The 16866-nt window shown below is 69.7% G+C and overlaps 5 protein-coding genes across 5 annotated transcripts; 2 read left to right on the forward strand and 3 right to left on the reverse strand.

Annotated features, from left to right (window-relative positions):
* Window positions 1–33: 33 nt before the first annotated feature.
* Window positions 34–2500, reverse strand: EMIHUDRAFT_95245 (hypothetical protein; the record flags this gene model as incomplete). Its single annotated transcript, XM_005794458.1, has 5 exons — window positions 34–306; window positions 387–833; window positions 958–1092; window positions 1162–1431; window positions 1547–2500. 5 exons carry the CDS (start codon window positions 2498–2500, stop codon window positions 34–36), a joined length of 2079 nt encoding a protein of 692 aa, XP_005794515.1.
* A 906-nt stretch (window positions 2501–3406) lies between these two features.
* On the forward strand, window positions 3407–4336 carry EMIHUDRAFT_194796 (hypothetical protein; the record flags this gene model as incomplete). Its single annotated transcript, XM_005794459.1, has 1 exon — window positions 3407–4336. One exon carries the CDS (start codon window positions 3407–3409, stop codon window positions 4334–4336), a length of 930 nt encoding a protein of 309 aa, XP_005794516.1.
* A 1110-nt stretch (window positions 4337–5446) lies between these two features.
* Window positions 5447–6358, reverse strand: EMIHUDRAFT_431939 (hypothetical protein; the record flags this gene model as incomplete). Its single annotated transcript, XM_005794460.1, has 1 exon — window positions 5447–6358. A coding segment is annotated over one exon (616 nt), but the record flags the coding sequence as incomplete, so codon positions are not given.
* A 5296-nt stretch (window positions 6359–11654) lies between these two features.
* On the reverse strand, window positions 11655–13654 carry EMIHUDRAFT_194798 (hypothetical protein; the record flags this gene model as incomplete). The annotated part of the gene is made up of 6 exons (XM_005794461.1): window positions 11655–11802; window positions 12197–12363; window positions 12460–12536; window positions 12565–12912; window positions 13104–13143; window positions 13298–13654. 6 exons carry the CDS (start codon window positions 13652–13654, stop codon window positions 11655–11657), a joined length of 1137 nt encoding a protein of 378 aa, XP_005794518.1.
* Window positions 13655–13798: 144 nt separating this feature from the next.
* On the forward strand, window positions 13799–15247 carry EMIHUDRAFT_194799 (hypothetical protein; the record flags this gene model as incomplete). The annotated part of the gene is made up of 1 exon (XM_005794462.1): window positions 13799–15247. One exon carries the CDS (start codon window positions 13799–13801, stop codon window positions 15245–15247), a length of 1449 nt encoding a protein of 482 aa, XP_005794519.1.
* Between the last annotated feature and the right edge of the window lie 1619 nt (window positions 15248–16866).

Here is a 16866-nt window from a genome sequence, read left to right on the forward strand (position 1 = left end):
GGGCGGGTTCGGGTTTTTAATGGTCGGAAGCCCTCAGTAGGCGCCCGATTTAGGCCAGTGGGTCCTCCTTGGCTTCCACAGAGTTTCGAGTTCGGGCGGGGGAGGCTCTCCCAGGGAGCGGGAAAAGGGGGGGGGGGGCGAGGCGGAACGGACCAGGGAGCTGAGCCGGCGCGCTCTTTGCTGCAGCGCGACGATCTTGGTGGCCTTTGCGACGCGCTTGAGGGCGGCGAGGGTGGGCACGATGAGCTCCGGGAAGGAGACGTCATACGCGAGTCCGTGCAGGTGCTCGGCGAGCAGGAAGAGCGCCTGCCCGCGCCGCGCGGCGTGAGGAGGAGGCAGCCGGGAGGCGGGGCCCTCCTGTGCCGGGCGGGTGGCGCCTGCTGGACCATGCTCTCCTGGTAGACCCACTTGTCGGCGTCCGCCTTGGACACCTTGATGAGCACGGCCCAGTCGGGCGGCTTGTCGCGCGGCGCCTTCTTCGGCGGCTTCGCGAGCTGCGCGAAGCGGAAGGTCTCGAGCAGCAGCGGCGCGACGGGCACAAAGACGCCCAGCTCCGCAGCGAGGTTGTTGAGCATGCGCACGCACTGGAAGCGGAGGGGCGCGTACCGGATGTTTGGCAGCAGCCGCGCGGTGCCGAGGCAGATCTGGACGAGCGGGTACGCCAGCTGGCGCAGCGGCGAGTCCGCCGGCTTGGCGAGAGCGCACAGGGCCTGCGCCCAGAGCCGGAGGCAGTTGACGTACTGCCACGAGTAGACTTGGCGCGTGGCGGCCTCGCTCGTCTTTTGGATGGCGTTGCGCAAGTGGATGGCGAGCTGGCGGATGTAGACAAACGCCTGGAGGGGGGAAGGAGCGGGGGGGACGGGCGACGGGTGCGGCGAGGGAGGCGGCGGTGTGGTGTGTGGGTGTGCGTGCGTGGGGGGCCGGGCGTGGGTGGCGGTGGGCTCTTGTGCCGCTCACATGCTGGTAGGCTGCGGCGGGGTCGGCGCCGCACAAGTCGACGAGGCAGGAGGAGAGAAGCACGACGCGCGCGAGGCGAGGCCGCGTCATCGCCTTGGCGCCGCGAGCGTACGCGAGGTAGAGCCCCTTGAGCGCCTGTAGAGAGGCTCCGAGACGGCTCCGAGACGGCTCTGAGACAGCTCCGAGAGGGGTCCCCTCGAGCACCTCGTCGAACATGCCTCCCTCGGTGGCGAGCTGGCGCACGGCGGCGTACGACACGAGCGAGCAGCCCTGCCCGCCCGCCTCGGGCGCCGCCCACGCGCGGAGCAGCGCACGCAGCGCCTTGGGGCGCAGCCGTGGGAAGGGCAGCAGGAAGGGCACGAGGCGGTGCAGCTGGCCGAGCGCCACCGACAGCATCTCGGAGCCGCGCTCCGCCGACGAGGCGAGCCGGTCGACAAAGACGACCAGGTTGGTCAGGTATGACTTGACCAGCGGCTGCAGAGCACGCCTACAGCAAGGCTCCGAGAAGGCTCCGAGAAGGCTCCGGCTCTCGACTCGGCCAACCAGGTGGGGGAGAGACGTGCCAGTGTGGGAGCGCGTCCACGCGCACGGCCTTGCCCGCTTTCTTCCCCTCCCGCGTCGCCTTGCTGCTGCCCTTGCGCCCCGCCGGCGCCGCGCCCCCCTCGAGGTGCGCCCTCAGCACCGCGTCCATCTGGCCGATCGAGAAGCGCATCACCGCGTTGAAGGCGTGCGACGAGGCGAACACCATGTCGGAGCTGCCCTCGCTCTCGTCGTCGCCGAAGCGGACCGCGGCGCGGAAGGCCGCCACCAGCTGCTTGAGCGAGGCGCGGTGCGTCTTCCCGCCCGACACCGCCTCCACCCACCCCTCGACGCGAGGCACCGTGAGCTCGACCGCCGCCGTGCGCGGCTGCGGCTTGCGCGGCTGCGCGGCAGCCTCAGCGCCCTCCTCCTCCTCCTCGTCGTCCTCCTCCTCCCCGCCCTCGTCCTCGTCCTCCTCGTCCTCGTCCTCGTCCTCGTCCTCCTCCTCCTCGCCATCGTCCTCCTCCAGCTCCTCCGAATCCGCGTCCTCCTCCTCCTCCGCCTCGCTGTCCTCCTCCTCCTCGTCCTCGTCCTCAAAGTTTAGCAGGCTCTTGTCCGTCTGCTGCAGGTACTTGAAGAAGGCCGGATCCGACTTCTCGAGCGCCTCGAGCTGCGACTTGTGCGACGACTTTTGCGACGACGAGCCTGCACCCTTGCTCCCCGCCTTGGAGCCACGCGCCGCCTTTGCAGCCGGCGGAGGCGGCGCGACCTCCGTCTCCTCCTCCTCGGCCGAGTCGTCGCCCATGTACTGCTCGAAGCCGCCGTCCAAGAAGGTGTCCGCGTCCATCTCCTCAGCGTCCTCTGCAGAGCGCAGCAGCACGTCGCCCGGCCCCGCAGCGTCGGCCTCCACCTTGCGGATGGAGCGGTGGAGGCGGTCCGCCTTGGACTTCTTGATCCGAGCGACCTGCTTCTGGTTCGAGATGGCCACGCCGAGGCGCTTCTTCTGCTGGAGCTTGGTGGGCATTGGGAGGGCTGAGTGCGGGCCAACAGAGAGCGGCCAACAAGCTCCGGGGGGCGGCGACGTCTCCGCCAGGTGGTTTTTTTCGGTGTACAGTGGGTTGCGGGCATTAAGAAAACAGGATTGCGCGGCACGCCGCCGTTTCTAAGCCTTTCCACAGCCCTCATCCACCCCACGCCGTGGTTTCTTAGCTCCGGGCGGGGCACTCAATCAAGCCAGAGCGCCGGCCCGAAGGATTTTTAGGTAAGAAGAGTGTTAAAGCTCGGTCCGCGAGGGCGATGCCAAGAGTCTGCCGCCGAGTCGGCTCTCTGGATGAGGGGAAGACGCACACACGCCTCCATCCACTGACCACTCCACTCAGAACACCGCAGACTTGAAAAGTGACAAGTGCGCTGCCGCAGGCCCAGGCGAAGAGAAATTTTGAGCTGCAGCTGGGGCTCCGGACCCGTTCACACTCGTGTCTGGCCTTTTCTCGGGGCCGCGCCTGCGGCGCCCCGTGGTTTCTTAGATTTTTGCGGAAATCGCTTGGTAGGGTTTCTTAATGCGACGTTTTCTTAATGCCCGCAACCCACTGTATTGTCTTACGTCATTTTTCGCCTTTGATTTTTCTTCGTGTTGCACGAAGAACAAACGGAGAAACCAGGCTGCAAACATTTACGCAGTGACGCAAGGGAGTCTAGGCGACGGTGGCGTCCTCCGACGCCGCGGCGAGCCTGAGCTCGGTCGCAATCTGATCCGCCGCCGCGAGCTGCAGCGCGACTGACATACCCGAAGGTGAACCTATGAGGGTTCCGGATGTTTCCGTGCTTTTCTTCTTTCTGTTCTCTCACAAGAGAAAAACAACCAGAGCACCCGCGCCGGGCCGCGCCCTGCATCTCGAACCGCTGACGCCCGCGTCAAACAGAGGCGAAGATGGATCAATCCAACCTCTCCGCCTACGAGCTCGAGCGGCTCGAAAACATGAGGCGCAACGCGGCGCACCTCGCGAGCCTCGGCCTCGACGACGCGAGCAGCGCCCCGGCACGCTCCCGCGGCGGCGCCTCCTCCCGCAAGCGGCCCGCCGCGCCTCGCCCGCTGCCCACGGCCCAAGCGGTGCGCCGCTCGTCGCGGCAGCGCGTAGCGGTGACGCCATACACGGACGCCACGCCGCTGCCCGACGCACGCCGCGCGCCGCCGCCGTCGTCCGCCAGTCACGCGGAGCCGGTTGGCTACGGAGAGCCCACCGCGCTCGACGCCGCCGGAGCGGCCGCGATGCGGAGCGCGCTCGAGTCGCGCGAGCCCGCGGAGCGCGGCTCGACGCGCGGCGTCCGCGTCGACGTGCCGGCGCTGCTGCGCGGCGGCCTCGGCGAGCACGTAGCCGGGCCGTCGACAAAGGCGTCGGTGGTGGCGCTCCTGGCGGGCGCAGGGGGGAGCGGGCGGCAGATGCCTCGCTTCTCAAAGTACGCGGGCGGGCTCGAGTGGGAGAACGCGGTGAGTCTCTTCATCAACATTGGCGGCAGCGACTACAACAACACCTTCTCGCACGGCGGGCGGCGCGTCAGCTGGTTTGGAGGCAGCAAGATGCACCTCGACACGCCCCTCGTGCAGCGCCTGCTCACCGGCGCCGAGGCCGAGGAGGAGGGCGGGGAGGGCGGGGAGGGCGCCGCCACGGTGCTCCTGTTTTGCCGCGAGGTGGGGCGCGAGACGGGCGCGTACGTGTGCTGCGGCCGGCTGCGGTACGTGCAGCACTGGCAGGTGCACCCGCTCAAGTTCGAGTGGGACCTGCTCGACTTTGACGAGCTGGCCGCCTCCAAGCCGCCCTTCAAGGCGCTGATGAGGCTCGCGCGGCCGTCGACGAAGTAACTCGGAGGGGACACCCTCTCGCAGTGCTCACACCGCCCTCGGCTCTAGCGATCGCAGCGCCGCGGGTGTCGACGGCTCCGGCCATGCAGACGAAGCGTATAGTGTAAGGTAAGGTAAGGTACGTAAACGTCTCAGACGGAGCGGACACGCGTCGGTGCGGCCGCAGGAGAGGAGCGGGGCGGCTGTAGTGGCTGTCGGCACGCCGCTCTGGCTTCTGGCTAGTGTTCGTCCATTTCACTGCTGCGTGCTGGCGCACACAGACAGCTCGCGTTAGCCGTTACAAAACCTTGATTTTGACCATTTGCGCACTGTTGTACCTCCCCAGGACGCGCAGAGGCAGCTGCGACCCCGCCGAGTGGACGGGCGCACACCGCGCCATGGCGTGAAGGAAATGTCCATGACTCTCATCATGTCATGCCATGACCGAAAATGTGGGAGTCGGCACACTAGAGGGAGCGGACCCTGAGTTGAGGAAATCGGGGGACGCGACCCACTTCGCCACAGACGGTCCCGCGCCTCGCCGCTGCTATGACGGGTAGACGACCGCGGCTCGTGTGCGTCTACCCGTCTTTGTCCGGAGTGAAAAGTCCAACGCGCTCGTCGGTGACGGCGTCCCCCGATTTCGCCGCGCTCGGCGAACCTCGACAGCGCTTTCGGTGGCATGCAGCTCTTTGCGCCTGAAGCCTGGAGAGCAGCTCCTCTGCTGCTCATACGCTCTGCACAGTTGGCACAGCCTACTGTGCGGCTGCCACAGCTGTGACAGCGATGGGCTCGCCCTCACTGGCCCTCAGTCACTCGTGCTGCGGCTTGTGTGAGCGACACTGCTCGGCGACTGCCGGCACACTGTGAGACCATGGGTGTGAGGTAAAACCACGCTACCAGCGCTTGGTCACATCAGCCCTGAGGTCATATCCTTCTCCTCTGTTGATGGTAACACTTGTCTACTCGCTGGAGCCGAGCAGGAGGGCTTGGCGCACAACCCCTGTTCAACTCAGGGTCCGCACCCCGTATACTCACATAGAGCCGTACGCTATACACATGTCACATCACACTTCTCTCACACACACACTGTCTCACTGTGCGAGCGGCAGCGGGAGGAGGTGCACATATATGTCATATATGCGCTTCCAGGATCTTGCACCTGGCCCGAAGGCTGACGAGACAAGCGCGTCCGTGCAGAAAAGATTTTGTCAGACTCGCAAGGGCGGGTAAACACCAGCTCGTCATTCGAACTGCTGCAGCGACGCTGAATTCCTCTCAATGCTCAACGCCCGCGGCGGCGGCCGGACCCCTCCCCACCCCGCTCCTCTGCGAGCCTGGCGAGTCAGCCGGCGAAGCGGTGAAGTGGCCAGCTGCGGTCGCTCCCGGCGGCGGGGTCTCAGGCAGGTCCTTCATCTGCGTCCACGTCATCGTCGCCTCGGCCTCGCGCCGCCGCCGCCGCTGCGCGCGGAGCGCCCCGCCGACGGCGACAAAGGCGGAGAGCATGGCGACAGACGCGGCGGGCGCGCCGAGGCCGAGGCCGCCGTCGCCGCGGCGCGCGCCGCGGCCGTTGGGCAGCAGGCTGGCCGGCGGTGGCGGTTGCCGATCGCGGTCGCACTTGCCGCCGCTACCGCCGTGCCGCGCGATGACTGCGGCGCCGTCTGACGCTGCGCCGTGGAAGCAGACGCAGAGCGGTGCGGAGGAGAAAGAGAGCCCGTCGTGCGAGAGGGCGAGCAGCACGGGAGCGCAGCCGTCGCTCGCGACAGACGAGGGGGCCGCGACGGCGACCAGCAGCCGCCGCTGCTCCTCCTCGTCCGAGACGACCTCGACCCTCCCGTCCGCGAGCAGCTCAAAGTCGGTCGGCAGCGCGAGGGCGAAGGGGGCGCGCACCGGGAGCAGGAAGGTCGCCGAAGCGTTCGCGCGCAGCGCCACCGCCCCGCCCGCAACCACGTCGTCCGGGTCGAGCTCAGGCGGAGGCAGCGCCGCCGACTCGCACGCCGCGCCGCGGAACCCCGGCTCACAGACACAGCGGCCCGCGTGGCAGCGGCCGCGTTCGCTACAAGCGGGGTCGCAAGCCGGCGGCGGCGGCGGGAGGGGCGCTGCTGCGGCGGCGGGGTCGACCACGGCGAGGCGGCCCGAGGCAGAGAGCCCGAGGATCTCCGGCTCGAGGCTGCAAGACGCCTTCACGGGCGGGAGCACAAAGGAGCCGCGCGTGACGGCCACCGCCTCGAAGCTGACCGAGTGGGTGCCGGCGCTCACCCACGAGGCGGAGAAGGTGACGCGGTCGGGGCGCGTCTCGCGGCTGAAGGCGGTGCAGCGCCACCACCAGCAGCCCGAGCCCCACGCGGCGTACAGGGGCACCACGCCGCCGCCGCCGCGGCTGCTGCGGGAGGCGCCGAGCCCGCCGTCGGCGTTTGGGTCGACCGCCTCGAGGCCTGCGGGCAACCACGCGTCGACGAGCAAGTTGTGCAGCGCGTCGACCGACGACAACTGCACCGTCACTGTCACAATGGCGCCGAGCGGCACCGAAGCGAGCGGAGGCCCCACCGGCCCGTCCAAGCCCGCGTCGTGCCTGCGGATGACGCGCTCCACGCGGAGGCCGCGGCTGACGGGCTCTTCGAAGAGGTCGAATGGCACAAAATCGACCGCGAGGGCAAAGGAGACCTCGCCGTGGCCCGAGGAGAGCACGAGGAACGGCGGCGGCGAAGGCGGCAGCGCCGCCCAAGCCAGCGCGAGGGGCGGCGGCGGTGGCGCGGCGGTGGTCACCTTGAGCGTTGGGGCGGCGGAGGCGGAGGCGGGGCCTAGCGGGCCCGGCAGCCGCTTTGCGCCAACGAAGGCCGTGATGGCCACCGATGCGTCCGTGGAGGAGGTTGCGGTGTCGTAGTCTCCCAGCGCAAGCGCCACGAGGGGCAGCGCGCCTCCGTGCGAAGAATAGGCGGCGAGGCCGTTGGCCAACTTGTCAATGTTGGCAGTCACCTCTCCCGGCACGGTGGCCCCGCGCGTTGCGGCGGCGCGCGCGGCGGCGAAGGCGGCGAGCGCGTAGGAGGAGGCGGCGGCGCCCGCGTCGTTGGCCGAGCCCGAGGCGGCGGCCAGGTAGGCGGAGCGGCCACGCACGCGCAGCGACGAGGCGAGGTAGCGCAGCACGGCGAGGGCAGCGTCGGGGAGGTCCACCGGGGCGAAGCCAGGCGCGTCGGCGCCGGGCGAGCCGGGCAGGAGCATCGCCAAGGCGAATGCGGCCTTGCCCGAGGCGGAGAGGCTGTCCACCGACGACGCGAGGCGCTCGGTGGAGAGAGCGGCGGCGGTGACGGGGTCGTTCGGCTGCCACTCAGTGCCGAGAGCGAGGCGCGCGAGGGCGAGGCTCGAAAAGTCGCTCCACTCGTGTCCGCGCGCGGCGGCCTGCGCCACCTCGGCCTCGAGGCAGCCGGCGAGCGCCTTGGTCCAGGAGGCGCGCAGGGCGGCGAGGGCGGGCAGGGCCCGCAGCCTGCCTGCCAGGGCGAGCTTGCGCAGCAGGAAGAGCCCGAGGGCGGTGAGCTGCGTGTTGCAGGTGCGGTGCTCCGCCGCGTAGCTCGCCGCAGAAGGCCCGTTGTGCAGCCCGTACTGGTTGCTCAGCTGCTCGAGCGGGGCTGCGGCGGACTCCACAGCGAGGGCGGCGGCGGCGCCGAGCGACGGCACAGACCTGCCCGCGGCGTAGGGCAGCAGCGCGGCGTGCGCTCCGACGAGGCCCAAGCAGGCGCTGGCGCCGTCGATCGCGTCGGGCGGGCTCGGATCGGCCGCCCGGAGCAAGGCGCTGGCAATGGCCTCGACTGCGGGCAGCCGGCCGGCGCCGAACGTGGCGGTGAGGCTGCCGGAGCCTGGGACCGCGCGCGGCAACGAGATGCCCTCGCGCCAGAGGCTGGGCGCAGCGGTGGCGACGAGCGCGCGCGAGGTGGCGAGTTGGACGGGCGGCTGCTGCCCGAGGATGGGAAGCTTGAGCTCGAGCGCATCGGCGGGAGCGCCGCTGGCGCTGACACGCGCGGTGAGGACGGCGGAGCCGATTGCGACGGCACGCATCTCAAAGGCGACCTCGACCGTCTGCGAGGGGGCGAGCGACAGCGTGCGATTCGTCTCGAGCAGCGAGAGTGGCGCCGGCTGCGACGTGGCCGGCGCGAGGCCGAGCGTGACTGTGGCAGCGGTCCCGGCGGGCAGGTCGGGGGCCGCGGTGAGGGTGACGCCGCACGAGAAGGCGTCGCCCACGCGCCCGATGCGCGGGGTGGATGCGGACAGGGAGAGCGGCTTGCGCACGAGCTGCTCGGCCGTGCCGTGCCCAAACCCGTCGCCCTTGTCCGACACGGCGTACGCGCGCAGCTCAAAGGATCCCGTGTTGTCGGGCAGTGTCCACGGCACCGTCAGCTCGCCCGACGGCCCGACGCGCAGCGACGGGCGAAAGAGCGGCGTCGTCACGAAGTTGGATCGTACATGCACACCGGGGCCGGTGGCCGGCGGCGGCCGCCCTGCCGAGCTGCGCGAGCTCCGCGCCATTGGCATGGCGTCGTCCATGGCCTCCATCGGCGCTGCTGCTGCGAAGGCCATCATCGGCGCCGCCTTGAGCATCATCTCCGGCGCACCACCGAGAAGGTTGTCGCCGAAGAAGCCGCCATCGATCCCGTGACGCAGGTCGTCGCCATACATGCCGCCGGAGCCCGATGGTAGCTGCGTCAGGGCGCCGACGTTGGCCGCGAGCACGTCGCTCGGGTCTCGCTCGAGGTCAGACAGCTGCCAGTCGTCGGAGGCGGATGCGCGTGCGCGCCAGCTCAGCCGCAGGAAGGGGTCCGCCTCGAGCAGCGAGAGGAGCCGGGCCGAGGCGTTGGCCAGGCCGGCGGCGGAGACGAGCTGCTCGTAGGAAGAGGTTGCGGCGTAGTCGCCTCCCATCACGTCCGGGGACAGCGCACCGCCGACGTCGACGGGAGGGTTCGGCCGCAGCTGGAGGAGGGCGCGGTCCACCGCGAGCAGAGCAACCTCGCCGGCGACGGGCGAGCCGCTCGCGTCGGCCAGCCGCACCGTCACTGCGCCGGCGGCGCCCGGCAGCTCCACGGGACGCGCCGCAGTCACGGAGACGGTGATGGCGTTGGCGGGGGACGGCACCGACGCCGCCAGGTCGAAGGAGGCGAGCATCGGCGCGCGCGGCTCGAGGAGGAGCGAGGTTGGCACGTCACCCGGGAGAGCAGCGCGGCTCGCGTTCGAGGCGGCGGCGAGGTGGAGAGAGATGCGGCAGCCGCCCACACACTCCTCGCCGAGCATGAGCTTGACGGCGCCGTCGCCGGGAGGAAGCGGCGGCGGCGTGATGTGTCGCCGGCTGAGCGTGTTTCCCCACGCGACGAGCACGGCGAGGGGCGAGCCGAGCGGGTTGTAGACGCGGATCGACGCCGTCTCGCCCCGCGCGTACGTCTCTGCGTCGAGCGCGGGAGATAGCGCCCTCTCGAGGTAGTCGGAGCCGGCTGGCTTGCGGCGCCACTGGGGCCGCGAACGGCCCAGCACCACCGCAGAGCACACCCCGCCCTCCTCGCACGCGGCGAGTAGGAAGTGGCCCATCGAGGGCAGCTGCAGCGCGCACGCTTGCGCGGTGTCGGCGCGGCCCTCCGAGCTCGTGGTCAGACCGTTGCAGCCCGGCTGGTCGCGCAGCAAGTTGGCGCTCTCCGGTGGAAGAGCGGTCGGCCGGCCGTCGACGAGCCACTCGACGCCGTGGAAGAGATCGGCGGCCGAATCGAGCTCGGGCGAGGGGCGCGCGTCCAGCGTGGCGCTCCCGTCGGCCCGCGAGAGCTGGAAGAGCGCCAGAGCCACCGTCGCACCCGCGACCGGCTCGCCGCCGAGCGCCTCGTGGCGGCGCACCGTCAGGCGCGGCGTAAAGGGGACGGAGGGCAGCTCGGAGTGCGACGGCGGCTCGAGCCGGACTGTTCGCTCGCTCAGCGCGACGGGCACTGCCAGCGACCGGCTCACCACCTCGCGGGTCGGCCCGACCCACTCGAAGGAGAGGTGGAGCGAGTCGCCGAGCTTGAGGGGCCGCGAGGCGTTTGGCGGAGGAGACCACTCTGCGGCGAGCGAGCCTACGAAAAAGGCTCCAAGAAGGTTTCTACAGCAGGTCCCTGCAGAGGAAGAGACGTTCCCGCGGCAGGAGTGCGCCGTCCCCGCCGGTGACCAGGACCTCCTCGCCGGAGGAGGGCAGCTCCTCACCCTCCTCACCCTCCGCCGCCTCGTCGCGCGGCAAAAGGCAGTAGGAGCACGTCGGCGGGGTCGGCCGTCCGTCGACTCTCCAGCGCAGCGTGACGCGGGCGCCGCCGAGCGGAACCCCCGAGAGAGTGCGAGTGGCGAGCGAGAGGGAGACGGACCCGCCCGGGGGCACGACACGCATCGCCCCCGCGGCGACGGAGGCGTCCATCGCGACGGTCGGCGGGCGCGGGTCTGCGACGGCGAGGGTGACGCTGTCCAGGAGGCGCCGGTTGTCGCCGGGAGCGAAGCCGGGGCCGCCGCGGCGCACGAAGGCGAGGAGAGAGACGCGGTGCTCGCCGTACTGCGCGCCGGTGGGCACGGCTGTCGAGAGGGAGAAGGAGCCGCTCGACGGCTCGTAGTCGACGTCGAGCAGCGTCTCGCCGCCGTCGCCCCACCGCGCCGAGATGCGGAGGCGCGGCGGCGTGGCTGGCGAGGCGAGCGTGCCTCGCTCCACGAGCCGCACGTAGCCGTGCAAGTGGAGAGGGTCGCCAGCCTTGTAGACGGCTCTGTCCGAGAGGAGGACGCTGCGCAACGCCGCGGCGGGCGGCGCGGACCTTCCGGAAAGCAGACACGCGTTGGACGAGTGCGTCAGAAGAGGGGAGGTGCCAACGGCGGGCGGAGGAGCGCCCTCGCGACGGCAGCGACGGGAGGAGGAGCGTCTCGCCCGACGGCGCCTCGACGAGCAGCGCGCGGCGGTTGCGGAGGGCGGCCCTCGGCGGCGGGAGCGCCGCGACGCCGGAGCCGTCGGTGGTGGCGGTGGCGGCGGTGCGGATGTCTGAGGGCGAGCACGCGTAGCAGCCCCAATCATAGAGCGTGGCAATGGCTCCGGCGAGCGGCTTGTTGGTCGCCGTGTCGATGGCCCACACCAGCGCCGCCCCGTCGGAGGAGAGGACGTGCGCTGCGGCGGCGCTCCCCGCGGAGACGAGCGACGCCTGACGAGCCATTCACAGCTGCTCATCGGAGCCCATCAGGCGGCACCTTGCCCGACGAGAGACGGGCGACGCCGACGCGCGGGAGATGGAAGACCGCTCGCGGAGCCGCGTGAGCACCTGCCGCGTGCCTACGGGAAGCTTCCTAGACGGCTCCTAGACGGCTCCTAGAAGAGCCGCGTGGGAAGCTGCCGCGTGCCCCGCCGCAGCGCGCCGCCGAGGGGAGCGGTGCGCGCCTCCGCCTCGCCGCTGCCGGGGAAGGGGAAGGAGGAGAGGGCGGTGCCACCGGCGAGCAGCGCGTCGACGGCGGCGCTCCTACGTTGCGCAGCCAGGCGAGCTAAGGGCGGGAGCGCGGTGTCGTGCGGTGTGATGTCGAGGCGTTGCATGAGTGCGAGGAGTGCGAGGGCGACAAATGACTGCGTGTCTTTAGCGTGTGTGTTCAGCATCTGGGGCCGCCGCTCCGCCGCTTGGCGTCGTCCGAGAGGCCGCCGGAGAGGGCGGCGAGGAGTGCCTGGAGGGAGGGGGGGAAGCCTCAGGTGAGCGAGACTGCATGGCATTGCTTGGGGTCGTTGCGAGAGCGGAAGAGACGAGGATGGAGGCCGAAGCGGCTCTGCTGGCGAAGGGGGGGGGGGGGGGGTTGGGGGGGGCCTGGTGCGACGAGGCGGGCACAGGCGCGAGCAGCGCAGACACGGCTTCGGCCTGGCCGCACTTCTTCTTGCCGTCGAGGCACGCCGGCCCGCCTTGCACGACGGCGGGCCAGTTGTCGGGCGGGTCGAGGCCGCCCGCCCCGGAGGCGAAGCGGAGGGGCCTCCCCTGCCCGTCGGGGAGGGTGAGCCCCGCGTCTGCTGCTGCGGTGTCAAAGGTCGTGTACGAGTGCTGCAGAGGCAGGCCGAAGGCGTCCCTCACCTAGAAGGTTCCGGGAAGGTTCTGGGAAGGTGCCGGGAAGGGTTGCAGGCCGAGGGCGTCCCTCACCCGGCCCGAGCCAGAGACGGAGAGAGTGTAGCGCGTGTCGGGGAGGAGGTCCGCCTCGAGTAGCGCGACAGCGCCGCCTGCTCGCAGCTGTGCGTGTGATGACACATCCCGCTCGCCGCCCGAGCAACGGCGGCGCGGCGCCTGGCCGCGAGAGCATGAGCGGGAGAGCAGCGCCCGTGCTGTTGAGCCGCAAGCTCATCTGAGCCGCGAGAGCGTCGATGGCCACCGACGCGGCGAGCCCGTGCCGCAGCAGCAGCCGCTGCCGCCGGGCCGACGGCCGCATCGCCCTCCACTCGTCTGCTGGCGGCTCGGTCTGCCGAAAGGGGATCGAAAAGGGCAGGAGGCCGCTGAAGCGCGCCTCGACGGCGCTGCCCAGCGGGCCGCACGAGGAGTGGTACCGCGTCCCCGCAGGAAGGAGGAGCCTGTGCACGGCGCCCACGCCGAGCGGCGCGCCTATCCCACCGCGCTGCACGGACGCGTCACGGACGTGTCTGCTGCCAGACTGCCAGCGCTTCCGCCGAGCAAGGTGCGCGCCCTGCAGCGAGAGGGAGGCGCAGCTGGCGCGTTCGGCGCGGCAGGCGGAGAGGGAGAGGGTGGTGCCGCTCGCGGGCGGGTCGAGCTGGAGCGCCGAGCCGATCGCGGACCGGTCGACGGCGTGCGAAAAGTGCAGCTCCACGCTCGCGTCTGGCGGCAGCTCGAGCGCGCCCGGCGCTGCCGGCAGCAGCCGCGGCGACCACGAGCCGTTGGTGGCGGCGGCTGCGGCGGCGGAGGAGACGTCGCCGGCGCGCATGGTGAGGCCCGGCGTGGTGAAGCGGCGAGGGAAGCCGTCGGCGGCGACGCGCAGGCCCTCGTACGACGTGAGCCCTGGCTTGACGCCGACTGAGAGATGCAGGTCGGTCGGCCAGCGCTCGTCGGGGTCGAAGCGCGCGATCGAGGTGGTGACCCAGCGCACGGATCCGGCGACGGGCGGTGAGAGAAGGAACGGGTTTAGCGATTCGGGCAGCTGGCCCGGGCCCCAGTCCGACCCGAGCGCAATGACGGCATGCGTGAAGGTCATCGTCAGCGGCTGCACGCCCAAGAGTTTGACGGTTGGAGTGGTGGCGCCGACTGCCGCCGATGAGGCGGAGGGAGTGAACGCGGCGACGCGCATGCTTTCGGCGGGTGTGGCGAGAGCCACGATGGCGAGCATGTGCATGAGAGGCCTTTGATGTCGAGCGCCCTCAGGTCAGGACGCGTCTTGAGGGTGGCTCTGCGCCCGCTTTTTTCTTTCTTACTGGCGAACGTTTTCTTGCCCGAGAAAAGAAATTCGCCGAGGTGCGCGTGGCGTAAAACTCACGAGATGTCTGCAGCGAACCAGTCTGGTATGGAGCCTCCGCTCATGCTCACGGCGCTCCCCTCGGAACTCCTCACGCACGTGTGCCTTCTCGCAGCCTGCCCGTGCCGGCTCACGTCGACCTCGTGCCTGCTCACCCTCGTGCGCGCCTCACGCACGTGTAAGCCGCTCCACGAGTGTGCAGATGCAGCCGCTCTTCAGCTGGCAGAGAGCCTTGGCTACGACCTCGACAAGGGCGACCCGGATTGGGTGCGTCCGGACTGGTCGATGCTCGAGCGCCTCTACACGCTTTACCAGTCGGACAATGCGGCCAGGATGCCGACCGCGGTGCACGCCGAGGACGGCACTGCTGCGCTATCTGTGCTGCGAGAGCAGTTTGGACACTTCCACCCGATCCTCTGCCAGCAGCTCGTTCTGCCAGCGGACGCGTCTGATCAGCCTCGAAACGAAGACACCAAGCAGCTTCCTCCCGGAGCAGCCGAGTATGCGAACTTAGCCGCGCTGTACTGCTCAGCGGTGCCATCTCAAGGCGCGGAGCAAGGCGCCGATGACGAGGCACCTCCTGGGACACGGGAGATGCAAGAGTGGGTCGAGGCAGGATGGGCAGAGGGCTTCGACGCCGAGGGCCGCGCCCACTTTGGAGGCGAGCTCGCAGGCAAGTCCGGCGAGGACGCGTATATCGGGGCGACAGAGTTACTTGTCGCGCTCTTCCACAAGCGGTTCCGAGCGTGCATCGTCGAGATCGACAACGACCGCCCAGGCCACACCATCTTCAACGTCGCCAAGAAGGCCTTCTCCTTCGACGAGCCAGCGTGCCTCCCGATCTTCCTGCAAAAGGATGGGCACTCGTTTCTGATTGTTGGAGTCACTACATGCCTGACGGCCGCGGACACTGGCAAGCTCCTCGTTTGCGATCCAAACAAGCCCGGTCGCGTCATTGCCATCGACCCCCAGCTCAAGCTGAAGGGGAGCAGACAATACCAGCTCCTCATCGTCTTGGGCCGGGAGCCGTTCCCGAACATCTCCCGGGAGGTGTGCCTCACCTTGAATCAGCAGGACGGTGCAGGGGATGACGGCACAGACCTGTATCCCGCCGGGGCGTGTGTCGGCAGGGGCATGCCGCAGTGGCGCTTCGGCCCTTTCCCATCTGGCCGCCGGACCTACCGTGATCTGACCCCGAGCATCATTTGGTTCGAGCGTGCGATGCGTTCGACGCCCGACTGGTTCACTCCGACGGGTTTCCGGTGCGTGTACCGCATGGGCGGCGAGGACCAGTCGGAGTTCCCGTACCTCGTCATGGTGCAGCGCGGGAAGCGCAATGTCAATCTGGGGCGGTTTCCCACCGCAGAGGCGGCGGCGCGTTTTTTCGCGCAATCGCCGGAGGGCCAAGCGCGGCTAGCGGCGCAGCACGAAGATGAGGTCCTGCCCAGCCTCGACACCCTTGCTCTTGGGTGATGTTGAGGTGCGGGGGTCTGCACCAAGGCCCTAGCAGGCTCTCTACTCCGTACTACTGATGTGTTTTTTTCCAGCCTCCCGCGTCATTTGACGCAACGGAAAGAAGGATTTTGATGTGGTTCGCGAGCTCTCGCAAGAGAGTGAGCTCTACACAGTATCGTAAAGAAGTCAAAACTAAGGCAGAAAGGAGACACTGTGTGTGAGCTGTGATGTGTGAAAGCTCAGAAAAGTTCTCAGGTCTCAGGACGCACTCAACGTGCTCAGCGCGGCTGGTGCTGAGTGGTAGTACCCCTCCTCAACCAGCGTGATCATGCCTGTGAGCGCGCCCCAGTGGTAGAACTTTGTGCCCGAGCAGTCGCCGTGGTGGTCGTCCGCGGTCTTGTGCGGCGAGTAATTTTCGCAGATGTGGCGGTGCGCGCGCCACTGCGAGAGCATCAGCGCCGTCATCTGAGAGCACAGCGCCTTGCGGCCGGCGCGGACGGCGGGGACGTGGTCATACTGCTGCAGCGACCAGTACGTCAGCATCGCCATCGGCCCCCACACGTAGCCGCGCCAGTAGCCGAGCGGCGGGAAGGCGGGGTCCGAGCGCTGGATCGACGGCAGGCCCCAGTAGCAGTCGTCGTGGTTGCCCTGCATGTCGCCGTCCTTGGCGATGCAGAAGCGCTCGGGCGAGTGCAGCCACTGCTCCACCATCGCCGCCGCCTGCTCGTCGGTGGCGGCGCCGGCCATGAGCGCGTAAAAGGAGGTTGGCGAGATGCGCCGGTAGAAGGTGCCATTCCAGAACCGGTTGACGAAGATGCCCGACTCGGCGTCCCAGAGGTGCGCCTTGATGAGGGCGCGCTGCGCCGCGGCGCGAGCCGAAAGCGCCGCCACGTCGTCGGCGCGGCCGAGCAGCCTCGCCAGCTCGCTGAGGCTCTCCGCCTCCTGCACGAACATCGAGGCCATCCCGACGTCGTACAGCTCCATCTGCCCGACCGCGAACGCGCCGTCGACCGCCACGGTCGCGTTGAAGAATGCGCCGTCGTACATCGGCGAGTTGTCGAGCCCGCTCTCGTACCGCGCGCCCTGCATCGCGTTGGCAGCCGCGTCCTTGAAGCCGTCGATGCGGTCCGAGCCGAGCGAGATGAGCCGCGCCTGTTCGCCAGTCCCGCCACGCTCAGAGCAGCCGGCCAGGCCCCGGCCCCCGCCAGCCCCGAGTGGGGCGTCGCACCGGCCCGAAAGCCCGCGAGGCGAGGAACCAGTCGCTCCACCTCTTGAGGTCGTCGAACAGCAGCTGCACCAGCCACGTGTCCGAGTACTTGCGGTGCAGCTCGAGCAGGACCTGGGTGCGGCACCGCGCGGCTGAAGAGACGGCGGCAGCGCGATAGGACGGGCTCATGGGGCCGCGGGGCCTTTGCGCCGATCGGCGGCTCGGTGCGGTCGACGCTCTTCGACCCGCCGGCGGAGTAGTTTGGGACGAAGCCGCGAGACGTGCGGCTGCGCACCACCTGAGCGAGGGCTGGAGGGCGGTGTGGGAGAGAGGGGCGTGGCGGTGTCCGGCAGAGAGGGTGTGTGGCCGTGTCTGGGCGGCAGGGTGTGGCGAGGGCATGGCGGTGTCTTGGCGGGGCGGGGCGGGGACT

Source organism: Emiliania huxleyi, assembly GCF_000372725.1.
Source record: "Emiliania huxleyi CCMP1516 unplaced genomic scaffold EMIHUscaffold_1, whole genome shotgun sequence".
Taxonomy (NCBI): domain Eukaryota; phylum Haptophyta; order Isochrysidales; family Noelaerhabdaceae; genus Emiliania; species Emiliania huxleyi.